This window comes from Protomyctophum parallelum (assembly GCF_964188405.1).
Source record: "Protomyctophum parallelum genome assembly, chromosome: 14".
Taxonomy (NCBI): Eukaryota; Metazoa; Chordata; class Actinopteri; order Myctophiformes; family Myctophidae; genus Protomyctophum; species Protomyctophum parallelum.
Genome location: NC_139709.1, coordinates 47178125 through 47200152, shown reverse-complemented (window position 1 = coordinate 47200152; position 22028 = coordinate 47178125). Strand labels below are relative to the sequence as shown.

At 44.5% G+C, this 22028-nt stretch overlaps 1 protein-coding gene across 2 annotated transcripts in view; it reads left to right on the top strand.

The window, feature by feature from the left end:
* Window positions 1-22028, top strand: part of LOC310870945 (TSC22 domain family protein 2-like) — a 37089-nt gene extending 15061 nt beyond the window's left edge. The window contains exons 2-4 of one of the 2 annotated variants that reach the window (XM_083782336.1): window positions 2820-2894; window positions 18536-18587; window positions 19490-22028. In XM_083782336.1, coding sequence (XP_083638462.1) covers window positions 2820-2894; window positions 18536-18587; window positions 19490-19849 — 487 coding nt within the window. In that variant the 3' untranslated portion in view covers window positions 19850-22028. The remainder of the gene's footprint in view (window positions 1-2819; window positions 2895-18535; window positions 18588-19489) is intronic. The other variant, XM_083782337.1, reaches the window with a different exon arrangement.

Here is a 22028-nt window from a genome sequence, read left to right as displayed (position 1 = left end):
CCTCTAGACCTCAACACTCTCTCCTCCCCAAGTCCTCTAGACCTCAACACTCTCTCCTCCCCAAGTCCTCTAGACCTCAACACTCTCTCCTTCCCAAGTCCTCCAGTCCTCAACACTCTCCTCCCCAAGTCCTCCAGTCCTCAACACTCTCTCCTCCCCAAGTCCTCAACACTCTCCTCCCCAAGTCATCCAGTCCTCAACACTCTCCTCCCCAAGTCCTCCAGACCTCAACACTCTCCTCCCCAAGTCCTCAACACTCTCTCCTTCCCAAGTCATCCAGACCTCAACACTCTCTCCTCCCCAAGTCCTCCAGACCTCAACACTCTCTCCTCCCCAAGTCCTCCAGTCCTCAACACTCTCTCCTCCCCAAGTCCTCAACACTCTCCTCCCCAAGTCATCCAGTCCTCAACACTCTCCTCCCCAAGTCCTCCAGACCTCAACACTCTCCTCCCCAAGTCCTCAACACTCTCTCCTCCCCAAGTCATCCAGACCTCAACACTCTCTCCTCCCCAAGTCCTCCAGTCCTCAACACTCTCCTCCCCAAGTCCTCCAGTCCTCAACACTCTCTCCTCCCCAAGTCCTCAACACTCTCCTCCCCAAGTCCTCCAGTCCTCAACACTCTCCTCCCCAAGTCCTCAACACTCTCCTCCCCAAGTCCTCCAGTCCTCAACACTCTCCTCCCCAAGTCCTCCAGTCCTCAACACTCTCTCCTCCCCAAGTCCTCAACACTCTCCTTCCCAAGTCATCCAGACCTCAACACTCTCTCCTCCCCAAGTCCTCCAGACCTCAACACTCTCTCCTCCCCAAGTCCTCTAGACCTCAACACTCTCTCCTCCCCAAGTCCTCTAGACCTCAACACTCTCTCCTCCCCAAGTCCTCTAGACCTCAACACTCTCTCCTCCCCAAGTCCTCCAGACCTCAACACTCTCTCCTCCCCAAGTCCTCCAGACCTCAACACTCTCTCCTCCCCAAGTCCTCCAGACCTCAACACTCTCTCCTCCCCAAGTCCTCCAGACCTCAACACTCTCTCCTCCCCAAGTCCTCTAGACCTCAACACTCTCTCCTCCCCAAGTCCTCTAGACCTCAACACTCTCTCCTCCCCAAGTCCTCTAGACCTCAACACTCTCTCCTCCCCAAGTCCTCCAGACCTCAACACTCTCTCCTCCCCAAGTCCTCCAGACCTCAACACTCTCTCCTCCCCAAGTCCTCCAGACCTCAACACTCTCTCCTCCCCAAGTCCTCCAGACCTCAACACTCTCTCCTCCCCAAGTCCTCTAGACCTCAACACTCTCTCCTCCCCAAGTCCTCCAGACCTCAACACTCTCTCCTCCCCAAGTCCTCTAGACCTCAACACTCTCTCCTCCCCAAGTCCTCTAGACCTCAACACTCTCTCCTCCCCAAGTCCTCTAGACCTCAACACTCTCTCCTCCCCAAGTCCTCTAGACCTCAACACTCTCTCCTCCCCAAGTCCTCTAGACCTCAACACTCTCTCCTCCCCAAGTCTTCCAGACCTCAACACTCTCCTCCCCAAGTCCTCTAGACCTCAACACTCTCTCCTCCCCAAGTCCTCCAGACCTCAACACTCTCTCCTCCCCAAGTCCTCCAGACCTCAACACTCTCTCCTCCCCAAGTCCTCTAGACCTCAACACTCTCCTCCCCAAGTCCTCTAGACCTCAACACTCTCTCCTCCCCAAGTCCTCCAGACCTCAACACTCTCTCCTCCCCAAGTCCTCCAGACCTCAACACTCTCTCCTCCCCAAGTCCTCCAGACCTCAACACTCTCTCCTCCCCAAGTCCTCCAGACCTCAACACTCTCTCCTCCCCAAGTCCTCTAGACCTCAACAAACTACAAGTTATAAGTTATAACAGTTAACTGTGGTTCTCAAACATTTTAATTTGAAGGCATTGGTAGGCAACAGGCATCATTAGGACCACAGATCCCCATAACTTGAGCATGTACAATCGGAATGAAATCGACCCATAAAGGGTTCATTTGGTCGCATTTTTGCACTCTCAGACTTACAGACCCGCAAGGGTCCGTTTGGTTCCTAACTGAATAATTTCCAGGGACGTCCTCGAACTCCCTCAAAGGACCCCTTGGAGGGGGGGAAAAAACAAACAAGTAAAGTATTATTGTTTGTTTTTAATTTTGTCGTTACTTAGAGAACGTGTCTGGGAAGCATACCGATGTTTGTGAATACAGTATATATACCCGGAATGTGTATGTCAACAACACACTCAAGCAAGCCTCAGGCAGGCTCTTTAACCTTTGAAACACTTGGACCCCATACGGTTGAGCGGAGTCCCCCAGGGCTCTATACTAGGTCGTTTTCCGTTTTCTATTGTGGGGAAAGCTTTTGCTGAAAACAACCGATCAAACGAGCTTGTCCATCGGCTATTTTTCCCCCCAGACTATTGACCCTGGGGTTTAAGTGGTTAACCTTTAACCCTCTGTGAACAAACGTGCTGCAGCATCAGAACTACTGGACTATAAGCCAGGTTTAAAGGCCCCCCCCCCCACCTCCTCCCATCCATACCACCCCCGCACCCCACCCTTCTCTATTGTTTGCGAGTGGTCATGGAATCTGCCAAGTCTTTCGCAGAATCCTAAATGGGTACAAGGCCTATCGCTCAGAGTTGGAGCCCAGTTGAAGGAAAGACTTCGAGGAAACCGTTTATGAGAAGTTAACCCCCCTCCCCACTCACTCACCACCACCACCACCACTATAGCCTCTTGTCTTGACTGGTTTAATCTCCTCCCACTGTCCCCTCCTCTCTCCTCTCCTCCTTCCTGTTTTCTCTGAATGTGGTTGGTACAGGAACCCCTCCAAGGCTTTCTACCAGGCCTTCCACCCTGGCAGCAGACTGCGGGACTCGAAGGCCCACAGTGATAGGTACAGTAACCGGATCAGATTGGGGCCGGACAAAGGCCTCAAAGTGTGCAATAACAAACGTGTGGGTGTGTTTGTGTGTTTGTGTGTGTGTGTGCGCGCGCGCGGTGCTCAGTAGCCAGTGAGCTTTGCTTTTGTCCATGTGCATGGACGGGATTTGGAAACGAAAGCCTGGCAGCGAGGAAGTATTGGCCAATAGACTTCGCAACAGTCGCTCTTTTCCTCGTGGTCTCTCTCCCTCTCTCGCGCGCTCTCTGTCGCTTTCTTTCTGCCACCTTTCTTCCCCCTGTAGCAACACAAAGTGTCTACTAATCGTTGTTACAGGTTGTGTTGGACCCGTCCCTCTCAGCTGTGAGTGCTTCAGTGTCTTAACGAGTGCTTGCATGCTAACAGTAGTTAAGGCACTAGGCCGGGCCGTCACACCAAAAAAAAGTGAGCAATATCTTGTTCCTGGCACGTCACCATCTCAACTGAGTCACCGTTTACCGGCAGTGACTAGGCCATTGAACTTCAGTCTTCAAAGGGCAAATCAGACTTCTATGTCTATCTGAAATTAACAGGAAAACCACATGCATACCTCTGAAGATATGTGTGGCTACTGGCTAGTCGATTAGCTAAACGGTTATACAAGTGTCTAGTCCCTACTAAAAGTTCACTAACTACTAGTCTTATCAAACTTTTTTCCCTTTTTTTTATATATATTTTTGGGGTCTTTTTGCCTTTTTTTTAATGATAGATTACAGTAGTTTGACAGGAAAGGGGGAGAGAGATGGGAAAGGGGAAGACACGCAGCAAAGGTCGTCGGGATCGGGGCTCGAATTACCAGCCTAGGTGCCTGGACCGCTCGGCCGGCCCAGGCCGTATGAACTATTTTAATTGGCCAAACGCTTTTATTCTGTACTTTATTCTTATACTCAGAGTATCTCACCTTCTTCCTGAAGTGCTCAAGGTAACATTCACCCATGCCATTTTCAACACTGTAAAGTGGAGTCTGCCAGGCTCACGGTCATGGGCTCATGGGCGGGGGTACTACCTTTCCCAACGTAACCACAGTGTGCAGCCTGGAGTACACGTCCACACTCGGCGAAGTGAGAAAGACCATTTTATTTATTTGATTGTGGGCTGGTTTATACTTGCCAGGGTTACAAGCCGATCTACAAGCTCTCAAACAGGTTGGTGTGTTATGAACTTGTTTTTGGACAAAATCATTATTTAACCGCTAGGGAAGTTAATCGCTGCACACAATCCCTACATAGCTCTGTCAGGTGTTTTTACTGGTGCATTACCTGGCCAGCTCAAGGGCGGAAACGGGCTCTCAACAGATGACCTCGCCCCTCAGCGCTGTAGCTTTAGTGTGAATCAGGAGCTTTGGAGAGGGCTAAACATTCTTCAGATTCCTAAAAATGAAAAGGGAAGCACTTGAAAGTTGAAACCATATTGTGGGCGACGGGAAATGAAACCGTTTTGTTTTTAGAAGAGAAATGTTCAGCTGACTCACCAATCACCAGCCACGGAGGAACTGTACACACAATTTCATAATCATACCAACCATAACTTGCTCTTTCTGTTGTAGCTTATATAAGTTCCATCACCACAGCATCCATTTCCACCTGTCAAAAGTAAAAAATATGTCTGGGGGGTTTCATGTGCCTTGTTGTATGTCTTTGTCTGAGGTCGACTCATTCTCTCGCTCTCTCTCTCTGGGCTATGCCGTGCCACCGTACCTTAACCAGCTTTGAAGATGTGGTCGACGCGCTGTTGCTGAGTGCAGTGTGCTTCACTTCCGGTTTCAAACGGTGATGTCTGTGGGCATGGTGCACTAGTTCTGCTCAGAGGCTGGGGTTTGTTGCAGTAGGCAAATAGATGTGTAAGGACTTCGGAGGCAGTGGTGTCAAGTAACTGTAACTAAGTACATTTACTCAAGTACTGGACTTGATTTTGAGGTTCTTTAACCCATTCTGACCTGAGATCAGATTCTAAACATGTCTATTACATCCTGACAGTTCATTATTAACCCATTCTGACCTGAGATCAGATTCTAAAAGTGTCTTCGATTTTTCAAAAATAGCAGACCTACAAGCTCGTATCGCGCCACTCGGTGGCGCGATATGAGCTTGTAGATCTGCTGTTTTTAAATAGCTAAAGCACGACATGAGGCTGACACCAAAATGGGTGCCCGGTCAGAATGGCTTAATTTAAATTTATTGTGATGTCCATTGAATATGTCTTCTTCTCCACTGCATCTCAGAAGCAAATATTGTACATTTATTCTCAACTACAATTTATTTTAAAACTTTTAGTTCCTAATTATTATTATTACATGAACCAATTAAAGCAGCACTATGTAACTTTTATTAATGAACACAATGTTATGTAATTTCGTCCAATCTGTATAGTAGTGTATACAAAAGTAGAGATTCCCCAGCTCTTTTATTGAGACACGTAGATCGTGCCAAAGGTCCTGTCTCAACTATACACAGGATCTGATAGAAATGTTGACCTAACAGCCTGGTCAAGATTCAGTTTATCCTCTGAACAAGTAGGCCGGCCCTTTTTAGCTCAATGTTCATTTCAGCACTTGCACAGGAAACCGGGTTCAAATCCGGGGGTAGAAGAGGAAAAGTTACATAGTGCAGCTTTAAACCCATTTTGACCTGAGATCAGATTCATACGAGGTTTCCGCCGGACACACACTGGTCTGACGAACCCATTCTGACCTGAGATCAGATTCTAGAAATGTCAGTCGCTCTTCGATTTTTCAAAAATAGCAGACCTACAAGCTCGTAGCGCGCCACTCGGTGGCGCGCTATGAGCTTGTAGATCTGCTATTTTTAAATAGCTAAAGCACGACATGACGCCAACACCAAAACGCGTTCCCGTACAGAATGGGTTAAACCCATTTTGGTCGGGAACCCCTTTTGGTGTTAGCATCATGTTATACTTTAGCTATTGAAAAATAGCAGATCTACAAGCTCGTATCGCGCCACTGAGTGTCGCGCTACGAGCTTGTAGGTCTGCTATTTTTGAAAAATCGTGAAAATATTTATTTCAGAAAACTGGAGGATTTAGATTTTTTTATTTTTATTTCGAGGTCAGGCCTAAATGGGTTAAGTCCCGTTTTATACTTCAGCTATTTGAACAATGGCAGATCTAAATGAGGCCTTGGGCTTTGGTGCCTTGCTCAAGGACACTTAATGATAGAAGGAGCTGGGAATGAATCTGAACTATTTCCATATAACCACAGAACCACTCACGTCTGAGGCGCTGCTGTAGCCTGTAGCCATTGCATACATTACTTATCATCATTTTAAATGACTTTACATTCATAATCTTTCAGTGACTTTTAGTTTACATAAACATTTCATTTCAAGTATCTGATTGAAAGTATTTGATTATTATGTTTTTGGAGCTGATAACAATTGAGTTGAAGCATTAAACCAAATTGTAAAGGCCAAGATTGACGGCGTTCTTTTGACGGGGTGTTCTGTCAACCTTGTTATCGTACACGAACGCAATCGCATAAGCTCAGAAGAATTTTTGCTTATCATATTTTGGTCACGTGATTGAGTTACTGCCATTGTGTTAATGTGTTTGTGTTAAGAGCTGGTGTGAAGGCCTCATAGGTATAGCAGCCCCACCTCCGGTTCCTTTAGCATGTGGCCAGGGCCAGGCCTTGCCTGTTTGAGCTTTGAGCTCACTTTATCACATGCCCCAACGTGCTAAAGGGAGAAAGCCGCTCGTCGCCGTCAGGTGGAAAGCTTTTATGTCCAAAATTACTTTTCAGGAAATGAACAATGTAGTTGTGATTTAGTCACACAAGCTCTTAATACTTTTCACTAGTTCAATATTTAGGAAGCCTACACAGACACACTTAAAGGGAAGTTTCACTTTAAATTTAAATCATTTCATTGTCTACTCAGGCTTATGTGAATACCCCCAGACAGTGTTTATGTTGCTTGATTCAGTATTTAGATATATTTTAGCTGCTCCGCCCCTTCCTATACAAACCCATTGTAACTTCAAACAACATTTTAACCATGATAGATTAATCGAAAACCTGTCTAATTGAAAGGACGGGTGTTTTCTTGGTTAAAATGAAGGTTTTTTTTATGGAAGGGGCAGCTAAAATGAATATCGAATATATAAATACTGAATTGAACAACTTAAAAACTGTCTGGGGTTTTCACATAAGCCTGAGTAGAATATAGTTAAAAAAGCCGGTCTACTCTGTTAAAGCAGCACTTTGTAACTTTTTGATGAATGAATATGTAATTTTGTCCATTCTTTATGGTATGTTAATACAATATAACTTATAGGTGGTTGTAATTTGTTTCCCTGCTCTTCTATTGAGACATTTAGTTTGTGTCAAAGGTCAAGATTCAGCACGAGAAACGGGGTTCAATTCCGTCGTAGAAGAGGAAAGTCACATAGACTAGCACAGCTAGCATAGATGCATAGCATGTAGACGTAACAAAAAATAACTGCTAACCCCTTTAGTCACATAGGGCAGTGGTACACTATGGTGTAAAATTCTCCATTCATTGTCAATGGGAATTTAATGTTTGTGTAGGACAAAAATAGACACTAAGCCGATTTGCTCAGACACTACATAACATTGTCCATTCATTGTCAATTAATTTTTATCTTTGTGTCAGACAAAAACACTAAGCTACATATGACATAAATTCTCCATTCATTGTCAATGGGAATTTAATGTTTGTGTAAGACCAAAATCTACAATAATAGCTGAACAAAGCAAGTTGAAGCGAAGTTCAGAGCTTGCAGATCGGCTACTTTGCCGTTTTTTTGAGGGGCGCTAGCTGCCACATTTCACCCTTGCAGTTCTGCTGCTTTTGATACTTTTATGTTTGTGTAGTATAATCAAGTATGGCATTAATTTACAGACAAAGTTAAAATAATATGGAGATAAGAGGTTTCTGCCCAACAGCATCAAAATACATTTTATGGCATGTAATTTGCATCTGTATTTGGAAATGTACTGATATAGCTTGTATTCACTACTTTTGCACAACACTCAAAAGGTTTTAATATGGGAGATACAAGGTTTCTTTACTCTGTGACTAAAGTGACCTCATAGGGGATATAGTTAGGTATGTCGACAGTTTAGCTAGAGGCAAGGAATGATCGCTATTCCATGTCCACCGGTTTTCCATCCTCAGTGCCTCCAGGACATACGTATACTATGCACAGTGCAGCAGTAGTTCTCAAACCATGTCATGCCAAGGACCCCACAAATTGATATATTTGGCCACAAAGGAACCCCGATCTGAAAAGGGTTTGTGTGACAGGGTCCCCCCTGCAGAATAGAATATTTTTGTGTAGAAAACAATTGTGGATGTCACAAAATCCTAATGGCACACCTGGCCTTGTCTCACGGTGTGGCACAACCTTTGAGAACCAATGCTCTACTGCGTCCTTTAACATACTTCCCTCTTGGCCCCTAAAATAACTTCATAGCAGAAGCAGTATGGTTGAATGCAATCTCCATGTCAGTGTTGCTATTGCACAAGGTAAACTTTACAGAAGAGTTTGCAACGGGTTGTGCAATGAGTGACGGCGATAAGCACAACGGCTCAACCCATGGCAGCGCTCCGTTTGATGTGTGAGCCCAGCCCTTTATCCCTCTGGGCCTCTGGCTCGCGAAACTGAAAGCGTTTTCTTTTTTTTGTTTGTCTTATGCGCAGGTAAAACCCGCGATGTACTGTAACGTGGCTTTACTGTGATGTTCAGCAACACATTTTTTTAAAGTCAGCGGTTCAAGCTTACAAGCTCTCAGGCTCTTTAACACGCGGCCCATGAGGTTTAAATGAGATCATGTTGTTGTATCAGGGAGTGGTGGGGCACTAACCAGGCAATCTTGTGCTTGAGTTCCACACCGCCGCCACCCACTCACGGGCGTCCCCCCCCCCCTAGTACCAGTTGTTTTCGGAAGTTGTTCTATCTAATTCACTGCCAGTGTGAAAGCCACCATGTTGGCCTTCATCCCAGTTGTTGTTCCCTCTTGGTTGGCTGTGGATAGTGCCTGTGCAGCTGACATACGTGGAATGCAACTACGTACGTACATTTCAGCACACTACTTCAGTAGAATTTTGAGCCATGACTGTAATGTGGCTCAATTTCCATGTAGACAATATTTGACCTTTTACTTTTACTCACTCCATTATTTGACAACTTATAAGTTACAGGTTCAGATTATTAATTTAAAAAAAGCACACATTAAGCCCTATTTTATACTGTGTAGCTATATTGCTATATAGTTAGTATTGCTACTTTGATTTAACCCATTCTGAACGGGCACCCATTTTGGTGTCGGCATCATGTTATGCTTTAGCTATTGGAAAATAGCAGATCTACAAGCTCATATCGCGCCACCGAGTGGCGCGATACGAGCTTGTAGGTCTGCTATTTTTGAAAAATCGAAGAGCGACTGACATTTCTAGAATCTGATCTCAGGTCAGAATGGGTTAAGTAAAAATCCTTTTGCAACCTTATTTTTTAATGATGTTTGGGAGACAAGAAACACTTTGCTGGGGGTTTTTATGTGGGAAATGTGTTTTTAGATATTTTAGTATTTCAAAGTGATACAAATAACGGTGATGGGTCATACACGGCAAGAACTGCCTTAGTTTTTATTCTTGCATAGTGAATAATAGACAAACGTTTCGGCTATGCAGCCTTCATCAGTGTCATATTTCCATGGACTCCATGATGTCATGGACACTGGCCTCACTTACTTCCTGGACTACATGTTGTCTCAGTAAAACGGCCCTCCCCGTATCCACAAGGAGGAGCAGTGCACCAAAGCATTATGGGAATGGTAGTCCAGGAAGGAAGTGAGCCCCCAGTGTCCATGACGACATGGAGTTCATGGACACTTTTAACCCATTCTGACCTGAGATCAGATTAAAAAAATGTCTATTACATCCTGACAGTTTCATTATTAACCCATTCTGACCTGAGATCAGATTCTAAAAGTGTCTTCAATTTTTCAAAAATAGCAGACCTACAAGCTCGTATCGCGCCACTCGGTGGCGCGATATGAGCTTGTAGATCTGCTATTTTTCAATAGCTAAAGCATAACATGATGCCAACACCAAAATGGGTGCCCGGTCAGAATGGGTTAAATACTAAAATATGTAAAAACATGTATTTACGTATTACCCACATAAAAACCCCCAGGAAAGAGTTTCTTGTCTCCCAAACGTCAATTATATAAGATCTGGTTTCAAAAGGGGTGAAGTGTCCCTTTTAAGTGAGCAGTAACGACCAAACCCACGATCAAACAAGACTTAACTACATGATCAGCTGCTCCTCTACTCCGTTCTGACTCCAGGCCATCAAACGTGCTGATTTACTCTCTTACATTTTGAATAATCTTCAGTGCTGTTCATCTTGTTTAGCTCCTGGCACTTTGAAAACCACGGAGAGAAGAGAACACGGGGAGAGAAGCTATGGGTGTAAATGGCAGCGATAATAAATCAGAATAATATCACTGTTTGTTGTTTACTGATCACCATAGCAACAGACCCACCAGTAGCCCCATCACATGTCCTGATGATGATGCTAAGAGGGGGGGGGGGGGGCAGTTTTTCCTCCACTACTCCAAGGACTATTATAAAAGGAGGACTGGACATGAAACATCACGTAACGTGGTCCTGCGGTTCCAGCTGGCAGATTTCGACAGGCACTGGGAGACGATCTGGAGCTGAAAGTTCCACGGATGGACAAGCATAATGAATACACATTGTATTTTAATGATGGCAACCTGCATTCAATAATCGGTTTCAGGAAAATAACAGAAGACACATCGCACTTTGTTTTCTTGGTCTCTTGTTTTTCAGGCGCGCGCGCTACATAATTGAATTGAGGCGTCTAAAGAGCAGAGAGTACATTTCTTAAAGATAGTTTTTGCCTTTAGTTGATAGAATACAGTGAGTAGACTGTCAGGAAATGGGGAGAGAGATGGGGGGGGGAATCTCAGGATCGAGATTCAAACCAGCAACACGCTGTCGAGCTGCATTAGCAGCCTAGGTGCCGGACCGCTACGTCAGCCATCCGGCCCACAGTACATCTGTGACCGGGGCTGGCTAGTAGCCTGAAACCTGACAAATCTGCTAGAGAGAGTGCAGCCCGGGCAGAACTCTGTGTTCTTTAAATACAATATAATTATATAGTGTGCACATCAGAATGTGATACATCTTGTTTTGTCTTCCTGACCCAATTATCTAACAATGGTCGCAGTCATTACAACTACTACTACTACAATTCATAAGCTGGTCCATTTGGTTCTCATTGACTAACGTGTCAGTTTGCATCTATGGCGCATCTCAGAGGTGTTTCCTGCGCTCCTTGCCCTCTCTCTCATCGCTGCCACAGAGCCGCTGGGTGAGGAACCTGAGGCTGAACAACCGGGATATAGGGCTAGGATATATGACTTAAAATCAATATCACCATTATTTCAAGTCTTTTGACTCGATGGCGATTATTTAAAAGAAGGCTCACAGCGGCAATGTTGACGCATTCTGAGCTTGTAGAATGTAGAGCCAATGAAAAGTATTAACAAGGCTAAATAATACCTACATTATTGGATCAATTGGAACTCTTGTTCTTCCTTATTTTTCCCTTTCCTGTAAAGTAACAGTTTTGGAAGTAGGGTTTCCACCTGACAGCCACACATACTATATCGATGTGATTAATTGTGATGACATGGTGCCAATGTTTCCCCATCTACTTGATCCTGTTAGCTTGGAACTGTTCACGTGTAGTGAACCTCTGTCTTAAGTTGACTAATTCCTCCTCCTGCTCCCATCTGGTCTCTCTCGGGGAGAGATGATGTACTCAGAACAAAATCTGATCGGAGGGATATGCGGCCGGTAGAGGTGGGATCAACGCGAGACTGGTGACTTATTGTAGCTGTGCCACAGCGCAAATGTAAACACAAGCTAACAAGACTACAACTCGAGATTATTATGGAGATATCTGATTTGTGTCCCGCTGCTTCCGGTTCATCGTTTCTGCTTGAGAGAGATCAAGGTAGGAGGAGGGAACTGGTGAACTCAATACTGCCGCAATCTGGAGTCAGGTTACCTCTGCTTAAACCTGTTTACATTTATAAACTGCCTAGAAGTTGTGAGAATAACCAGCAAGGACAACTTTAGTTTTTTTCAACCAAGGTTCATGTTTTAGGTTATTAGAGAAAGTAAAAGATGAGTGTAATTTTTTTTTCATTTGCTGTTTTCTTTCGTTTTAGGGATTTTAGCCGTTTTTGACAGGGGGGCGGGGACATTCGAGCATGGGGCTAAATATGTATTTCTTTACAAAATTGTATAGCGATTTTTTTTTTTTTTTTTTTTACTATAGTCCTACTAGACCCCAAGAAATTACATCTGACCACAGAAGATCACAGGATCTACTGAATGTGAAGGTAGCCTACTGGGGGGAAGCCATACTGTGTCATAGGCTCAATATGTCAGTTTGACACATTCAGTAGATCCTGTGATCTTTTGTGGCCAAATGTAATTTATTGGAGTCTAGTAGGACTATATAGTAAAGAATAAAAAAAGTAATCGCTATAACATTTTGTAAATAAATACATATTTAGCTCCGTGCTCGAATACCCCCGCCCCCCTGACAAAAACAGCTAAAATCCCTAAAACGAAAGAAAGCAGCAGCTTGTGTGAACAGAGTGGTGCAACTCCCCTCTCTCTCCCCCCCCCCGCCTCCTCTCTCTCTCACTCTCTCTCTCTCTCTCATTAACAGGCAACAGCGCCCCTACTGGTACTCATTATCCCATTCTGACCTGAGATCAGATTCACACGAGGTTTCCAGTGGACACACACTGGTCTGATGAACCCATTCTGACCTGAGATCAGATTCTAAAAATGTCACAGTCGTTCTTCGATTTTTCAAAAATAGCAGACCTACAAGCTCGTATCGCGCCACTCGGTGGCGCGATATGAGCTTGTAGATCTGCTATTTTTCAATGGCTAAAGCATAACATGATGCCGACACCAAAATGGGTGCCCGGTCAGAATGGGTTATATGATGCTCATAGGTGAACGTCACATACATAGGTGAACGTCACATACATAGGTGAACGTCACATACATAGGTGAACACGGACAAAGCTGTTCCTTGGAGTGGTTGCACCACTCAAAAGCTGTTCCTTGGAGTGGTTGCACCACTAAAAAATTACACTCACCTTTTACTTTCTCTAATAACCTAAAACATGAACCTTGGTTGAAAAAAAAACTAAAGTTGTCCTTTAAGCCGTCCATTCATTCTCCATCTTCAATCATGACACGGGGGAGGACATGGTACACATCCCCAGTACTTGAGTCAAAGTATAGAGATACTCCCTCGACTACAAGTGAAATTCGCTACGCATTGTGGAGCTTGTGATTCGGCTATTTTCATTATTTGAAGTATGTGGTTAATAATAATGCACAGTTTCCCCCAAGCTACAAATGTTTTTTTTTTAAACGTTGCCATTGGAATGTGGTTGAGTGAAGGTCGCAAGTATCCAGAAATGCAAACCAAAGTACAGATAACAGAAAATGCTTGGTTACATACTGTCCAGAAAGCTTTCTTTCCCTTTCCTCTACCTCCCATCCTCTGTGTGTTTGTGTTTTCCAGACATCTCTAATTAAAAGGAGTAAACACTCATCCTCGTCATCTGTCGTCGTCCCCCCCGCGCGTCTCAAACGGGAACATAGATGCGACTGTCTCTCTCACGCTCCACTGCTCAGTGTGTGTTGGTTTCATACACACTCTAAACCCACTGTTATTTTGAGATCTTTGCCATAGAGAGCACTCTCTCTCGGCCACAGCATGCGCATTCAGGTTGTCCTCTATATTCAGCACTGGTGCCACCACAATTAATGATATATTTATTTTAATATTAGCTGGTCGTCATTCATCATGTCGGGTGCATTTTGACATTAATTATCCCCAAATTAAGCCCCCCCAAAAATACAGTGTAGAGAGTGCATGCATAGAGTGCTGGGCCAATATTAACCACTTAAGCCCTATATACTTCATCTTACGACTTAATGGCAAAAATAATCTATGCAGAAGCTGAGAAACATCGTGATGTGTGTGCGAGCTTGTAGATCTGCTATGTTTGCTATAATGACATAAAAACCTATATTGACATTCCCAAAATAGGGCAACCAGGGTTAAAGTGGTTAAGAATGACTGCTTTCTGCTAAATAAAGTGTCCAGTTTTAGTGTCAAACCAGGACTGTTCAATTTCAGTGTAGACAATATTAATTTATAATATATTTTAACCCATTCTGACCGGGCACCCATTTTGGTGTCAGCATCATGTTATGCTTTACCTATTGAAAAATAGCAGATCTACAAGCTCATATCGCGCCACCGAGTGGCGCGATACGAGCTTGTAGGTCTGCTATTTTTTGAAAAATCGAAGAACGACTGACATTTTTTAGAATCTGATCTCAGGTCAGAATGGGTTCGTCAGACCAGCGTGTGTCCAGTGGAAACCTCGTATGAATCTGATCTCAGGTCAGAATGGGTTAATGACCCAAATCCACCCTAAACTGCGGTTAACTGATGGCTAAATCCGCCATCCGCAGGTCTCTACAGCAGATCTACTAGCTCGACGCGTTGTGAGCTTGAAGATCGACTCTTTTCTCTATTTCTACGTTGCCATTGTACAACTAAGTAATACAGGGTGAAGTGGTTAATCACTAAACTACAGTATTTAGTCCATAATACTCCCAAGTCCGTGCGTCTATGAAGCGTGGAGAGTCTTTTAGTCCAGTGGTTCCCAAACCTTTCAGCCCAAGACCCAAAACGGAAAATCTCCCCGGCACCCAAATTAGTGAAAATAGCAGTTGTCCAAGCTCACATTGTTGTGAGCTTGTACATCAGCTATTTTCACTTTTGTATGGACTTTCTTGGATTCCTGTATTTTTGTATTTTTTTGTATTTTTTAAAAATCTTTTGAAACAAGATCTTATAAAAAAAATTATGTAAGGAATAAGGATATTTTATTCTCTCACAACCCATAAAAATAGGTCGACAAATGTGTCCCGACCCACTGTTTGGGAAACAGTGGGTCGGGACCCGTCATACTGATTGAGAACTCCCTGAGGTCAGGAAAGCCTATAGTCTCCATAGGAAGGGTCTGTGTGTGACGCCCTGGTCTAATTAAACACACATTTTAGTACAGGGGTGAATTTTAGGTTTACGCAGCCTCCCCCCAGCTTATATAAGTAATAGATTCAGGGGGGGGGGGGGTGTTAAAAGAAATAGCGTAGTGTACATTGGTGGGTGGCAATACTTAGTTTTGAGTAAGTACTATCTCATAAAATGTTTTGAGTGTTTAAGTCGACAACTTGTTGCGTTGTCTTTATTTAACTTTGGTCTCTGCGTCGGCATCGACCCTGTGACATCTGACGTGGCTGATCAAAGGCATTTCTCTGAACAAAAGAAGCCAGTGAGTGACAGACAGGTATTCTACAGCAGCGGAGGTATGAGCAACATTCCTTTTCCCCTCAGCGCGCAGCGCAGCACAGTGCAGCGCAGTGGAGGCTGCTGATAGCCATCAGCTTCCGTTCGTCTGGGACACTTTAAATTGGATGTTCAGGAACAGAATGTCTCGTGAAAGGAGTGGTTCTCAAACATACTCACGTCAAGGACACCCCCCCCCACCCCCCCCCCCCCCCCCCCCCAAAATTATATGTATTTTGGCCGTGGAGTTACAGTCCCCACAAGAGAAGATTTGAGGTTAAAGGTATTATTGTGAGCTTGTAGAACTTTGGAAAGCTGTAGTAATACTAGGAAATACTTGGCATTAATATGGTGGTTCCGGACATTTGGTGAAGGCGCACTGGGGGCCACGCATTAAAATTGTACTTAATCCACAAAACTAGTCATTTGTGTTGTTGACCTATTTCTACCATATTGAGCAACTTTCGTTCAACTTTGACCCTTCTGTCACATGGAACTATGTTTTAGTGCCGCTGCTGGCGTAGAGATATTGGAGGGGTCAAAGTTGAACGAAAGTTGCTCTATAATGATAGAAATAGGTCAACAATACAAATGACACTAGTTTTGACCAGAATTCCCACCACGGGACTCAGGCAATCAATTAATAGTACCTTTGCAACCACTATATTAATGGCAAGTTTTTCCTACAACTTTAAATCCAAAAATATGAACTAACCCTTTAAACTGTTAAAATGGACCTCAAGGACTTGAGAACCATTGTTGTGAAGGTCCTGAGGTCTTGTCAGGAGAATCCTGTGGTGTGCAGTACCACTGCCTACCACATGAGGGCGGTGGTGTTTCTACGTTTGTACTGTGGCCGAAACTATCAGCCACTGAGTTTGAGAGATATGCATGGGAGAAAAATGCCCCTGAAAATCAGCAGCAGGAGCGAGGCAAAACATTCTCCCAGTTATTATTTCTGCTGACTTTATTACATGTACTAATTCGATTTTGCCTTGCCTATTCATGGATTACACTGATGACCTTATGAGAACCCATTCGAAATTTCCCATGATTGTTGTCCAAGCAACTTTACTGCAAGTAACGTTTTTCATAGTGTTTCTAGAATGCTTTCCGCCTTTCCTGGAGCTACATATATTGAGAGCGTTTTTGGCTTTTGTAAATACTAGTCTACATTAATGTGTGTGTATATATATATAGTTATAGTAGTTTAGTGGTGTAAGCTCAAAACCAAAATGTCCTGCTTTTTCAATCTGTGTAATATTGTGTATGACAAGATTATTGTGAATTTGAAGGGCCTTTTTGTAATGTAAAGCAGTGACATCTGAATTTAAATCGAATTTGCTATAGTGGAATGTTAAACGGGAAACCTTGGGGCCTCAGTCAGACCAATAGCCTGCCAAACTGCTTTTTTCTGTGTCAAATGACAAGCAGGCGATCATGTGAGTTTTCTGTCTTGCTGACACGGTCACCATTGATTTATGCCGTTGACCGGGTCGCGTAAATAGTTGTTTATGATAAGCCGGCACGTTTTGTGCACAAATGCGCATGTGGAGATTGCAATTAAAATCCATTCTCATTACTGATTTGACACAACGTGGTCACATCGACATTTGTGTTGAATGCGCACTGTCCTCATCTTAAGTCATGCGCTGTCAAAAAATACCAGACATGCAAGCCCACCGCTTTGTGATCTTTTCTAGTAGTTTTTTACACCACCCACCGTCGTGCGTCAAAGTATGAATCTGGTTTAAAACGGCTATTTACAAAGAGGGCGGAGCGAGGAGCAGTCAGTGAGTGTGGAGCAGTATGACTTCTACGTGCTGGGTCACATTTCATGTTTTCTATAAATGTAGTCCAGGACTTTGACCTAGTTAACTTCAGTTCAGTCGCCTCCCTCCTACCCACCCACCCTGCTCCTCCTCCCTGCCCTCCGGTGCGCTCCGAGCCTCCAATCCACCCCGGTGGCCCACTTCTCCCGGGAGACCAGAGCGCACCGCCCCGCCGCCTGTCAGTCAGCCTGTCACCTGCCACTGGCTCCACTCGCTCTCGCAGCCCCGGTACTCCAGCGACCACCATAGCGACCATGCGGTGCACATACGCCTACCAACTGCCATGCTACCCCGGGTTCCCGCACAGCTATCCTACCGAGGCCATCATAGTGTCACACTACTACAGGGGACGGCGCAGGTAGGCCTAGTAATAACATCGCACCGGTAGTCACTTGCCGACAACAGCCGGTCTCCACAACGTGGTGCGTCGTGACTGTGAGCTTGCCTTGTAGATCTGCTCCGATGGAATTTAAATTGTGTTCAACTGAGCTTCTCTGTGCCTAATCGCGTTGTAGCCTACTACAGTACTACTTGTTGCATGCATGCATCTTTTGGTGTGAACTATATTATTTTTGTCAGTTTTATTACTTGTTATAATCTGGGTATAAAATGTTATGTGGCTCTTGTTTTTGGGGCGGCGGTTTTGACTATTCATAATGTAGCATATCCAATGTGGGGTTATCTATCTTGACCATTGAGTACAGTGGGTGTCCTTTGGGATTTAATGTTGATCTCATGTTATTACTACTATTTTCAAACCAGTTGTTGTAGTGGTAGATCTTCATTTTTTGGGTCACAATCCCCCCAAGTATGACATCGCCCTTAAATCTTTTACTAGTAGAGGTGGCAATGTGGTAACTGTGACTAGCGTGCCGTGGAGCCTCTCTCCTTTCATGTCTAAACTCTGACCTGACCTAGAATAGGCCTATTCTTAATGCACAGGAGATGGCATTACTTTGGCTGCTGCTGGGGATTGATGGGGGGTTCATTCTATATGCCCTGGCTTGCATCCAACTGCTTGTGGAACTGGTTCAGACTCAGATTGGAGTACTCGCCTTCATTCTAACACAAAAAAAAAAAAGGTTGCCCTTGATTTTCTGCTTGGTTTTCCTTTTTTTGTGACTGGTTGTGTAAAGGTGTTGAATGATTGGATGACGTGCCCTGTTAGCCTAAAATCCTGCCATGGGGATGTAATTAGGATGAGGCTAATGTGGAACATCACCGTTTTCTATCGAGCATTTACTGGTCATATTTCGGACTAAATGTTCTTTGACTCTTCATTAATTGTAACGTGATCTTATGTCTGTTTTACAGTGCCTCCGGAACCAGTGTTGTTGCCATCGATAACAAAATTGAACAGGCGATGGTGAGTAACCCCTTTTCTCGTTGTTCTTGTGATTGACGCTAGCGTTCTCTCTTTGGTCATCGTTTTGAAAATGTTTCAAAGAAGGAATGTTAACCGCTTTCAACCTGGCATCCCAATTATGGGCGAAAGTCTTAAGGTTTTCTAATTATTTTTCCAAAATAGATCTTGTGAGCTTGTAGATATGAGTTTTCCCCTTTTTTTGTCGTATGACAAATTATATAGGGCTTAAAATAAATGGTTAAGAAAATTCAGCAAAGACCCAGGGTGTGTCTGACCTTAACTACCAAAGATAGTATACTGGATTTGTCTGGCTCTATTACACACTGTCCAATATGTTTATGATAAGGTTGTTATATTTTACACCCAGAAAGCACTTTTGCTTGTTGATTGTTATCTGTTAAAAACGACAATAATTCTAATGGAGTTTTGCGTTCGAGACGACCATACTAGAGATCTCCACTTACTGATACATCTGAGGAAATCTGAATTAAATGTATGGATTAGGTAGAACAGTGGCGATTATGGCCAATAACAAACTTAAACCTAACCTAGTACAGACCCCATTGGGTCTGTACTAGTCTCCCTTCCATTCTACACCAAAACCAACCAAAACCAAAGCCCATCTACCAGCTTATGGCCTTGTAGATGAGCTATGTCGTTTTTTGCCAATGTCCACGACATGCCCGGAATATGGACACTTGGTTAATGAAAGCCACGAGTTCCTCTTTCTTATGCTACTCTGGTTGTGTCAAAGTCAGTTGTGTGTCAAAAGACCTCGTAAACTGGCCATATGAACCGCACATGATCCAAGCGCCTGCTTCTCAGCCGCTATCTCGCCACTGACCTCAAAGACTAACCCCTCTCTCTCTCTCTCTCTCTCTCTCCCTCTCTCCCCCTCTCAGGATCTGGTGAAAAGCCATCTGATGTATGCGGTGCGTGAGGAGGTGGAGGTCCTCAAGGAGCAGATCAAGGAGCTGTTCGAGCGGAACTCCATGCTGGAGAGGGAGAACGCCGTGCTGAAGTCTCTGGCCAACAGCGAGCAGCTCTCTCAGCTCTCGGTGCAGTCGTCCTCCACCGGCGGTGCCCTACCCTCGGCCGGGACTCCTCCCCAGCAGCAAGGACTGAACCTGCAGGCCCAGACGACGACGACGACGACGCAGCAGCAACTCACACCACCTCAAGTTCAACCACAGCCTCATCCGCCTCACAACGACCCCAACGGCCAACAACAACTACCGCAACCCAGTGTCACTTCAGCTTGAAGCGGCTACATCCTCTCACTCCGCTTTCTTAGAGCAGTGGTTCTCAAAGTGCGGTCCGGGGACCTCCCCCCCCCCCTCCACCCGACCCCGATCATGGGGTCCTTGAGGGGGTTCCGGGGAGTGTCTCCGGTTAAATGATTGATAGTTAGGCAACCAAATAGATCCTTAACGGGTCTGTAAGTCAGTGTACAAACGGCTCCATTCGGGTTCCATTAGTACTCTTGAGTTATGGGGCGTGGGGGTCCGTAGCCCTAATGTATAACACTGGGGGGGGTCCTTGAAATCAAAGAGTTTGAGAACCACTGTCTTTAGATGGACGATAAAATAAAATAAAACTAAAAAGATGAAGTGCGCCTGCTCTTCAACTTATTACAATTAGTATATGTGAATTAATAATAAAAAAGGCAGAAACAAACTTTGTCTTCTTAGCCACCAGCTTGACCATAAAAAGTGCAGTGCTTCTGTGTGTGCGCGAATGTGAAGAGTGCGCAAGCACGCATGTGTGCGAGTGTCAACCAGTGTTTGCGTACGTATGTACTGTGTGTATGTGTGAGTGAGTGTGTGTATGCGTGTTTGCTGTGGGCCTTTTCCAGTGTTAATGCAATCATCCCGGGAGGGCAAACAAAGCGTTGAGTTGAGGGTGTCAGGGTCAGACTTTTGGGGTGGTGGTTATGAGGAGCGGGGGATCTTCACTCACTGGTCAACTGAGCTGAAGTTCTGGACTGGTTGATTTTGCTGGGACAGAGCCTGTGGACCAGACAAGACTTGCCTCTTCTCCTCCTTAAGACCATGCCTGGTACCGGACGTGGGGGCGTTGTTGGGGGGGCTGCAACCCGAACTGAACTTCAAAACCCACCGCCCGACCCTCCCAACCCCACACGGTGCACGGGAACGGGGAGAGAGAGAGGAGAGGTGGGGGGGGGGGGGGGGGGGCGGACAGGAATGAAAACGAGTGAGAATGTGTGTCAAATAGAGAGCGAATATTTTTTTAAAGAGAAAACTTCAGTGGGTGAAGGGGAGTGTATTTTTAGCCTTGATGTTTCACATGAAAAAGTTCAGACGTTTGGGAGAGAGTCTATTTTCAAAGCGCCGCTGCCGTTACTTTGACATCGTGTCCAACCCCCCCCCCACCCCACCATGCGTTCATTCTCGAGTTCTACTGTTGATGTTTATTTATTACAGGGCTGCTATTTTCATATTAAAAGAACAATGTCACGGAACCCGTTTTTTAAAAAATCAACGAAAGCCTTCCCCCCTCCCTCCATCCCTCCGTTTGATTTTCTTTCTTTTACAGTGTTGCAGATGATTGGTCGCATCTCCCCCTCTAAGGGATAATGAATTACATTGATTGTACAAAAATGAAATGTAGGCAATAATAAAGGAATTCTGACAATGTTCAACACTAAGTGAAATTTAAACTCACTGGAATTGTTCATTCACAGTCATAAGTCAAGATCGAACGAATGTACAATAGTTTCGTGGGGTTGCCCGATATGAATTAGCATTTACAAATGTAGAGGTGAACGCCACCTTGTGACAAAATGGAAATGTCAGCCTGTCTGCACAAGCAGGTCCTTCACAACTTTCAACCAGTCGTCGAGTAGTTCTTTGAATATTTCTGATCTTCAAGCTCACAACACGTGACTTGTTGTGAGCTGCGCTATTTTCGCGGCACGACGACTTAATGAATTGGACTTGGAGTGGTTAATGACGGTGTCAGTTCTGGTAGGGTTATCTCAGTGGTTCTTAAAGTGCGGTCCAGGGACCCCAAATGGACCCTGACAGGTTTGTAACTCAGAAAGCACAAATTCCATTTGTGCCCTCTTAAGAGTTATGGGGGGGTCCTTGCAATTTAAAAGGTTTGAGAACCACTGTTGGAAAAAGAAAATGTTTTATTGCCATAACCCCCCTCCCCCATTCTTTGTTTCAATGTATTTGGGTGGGTCCGGGGGAAAGAAAGCTGTGAAAAATCATTCAACCTTTAACCAAAGATGCAAAGCTGTGTAAATTATTTTTAAATGCACACTTTATTTTTTATTTTTTTCCTCCTTCACTTTTTTTTTTTTACTTTACTGTTTTCAGCATGTCTCTGCATGTTCTGTAACCTTCAAAACCACTTTCTTACCTCATTTTTATTCAGCACTCTTATTGTAACATAGTAGTCTGTGAACAATGTAAT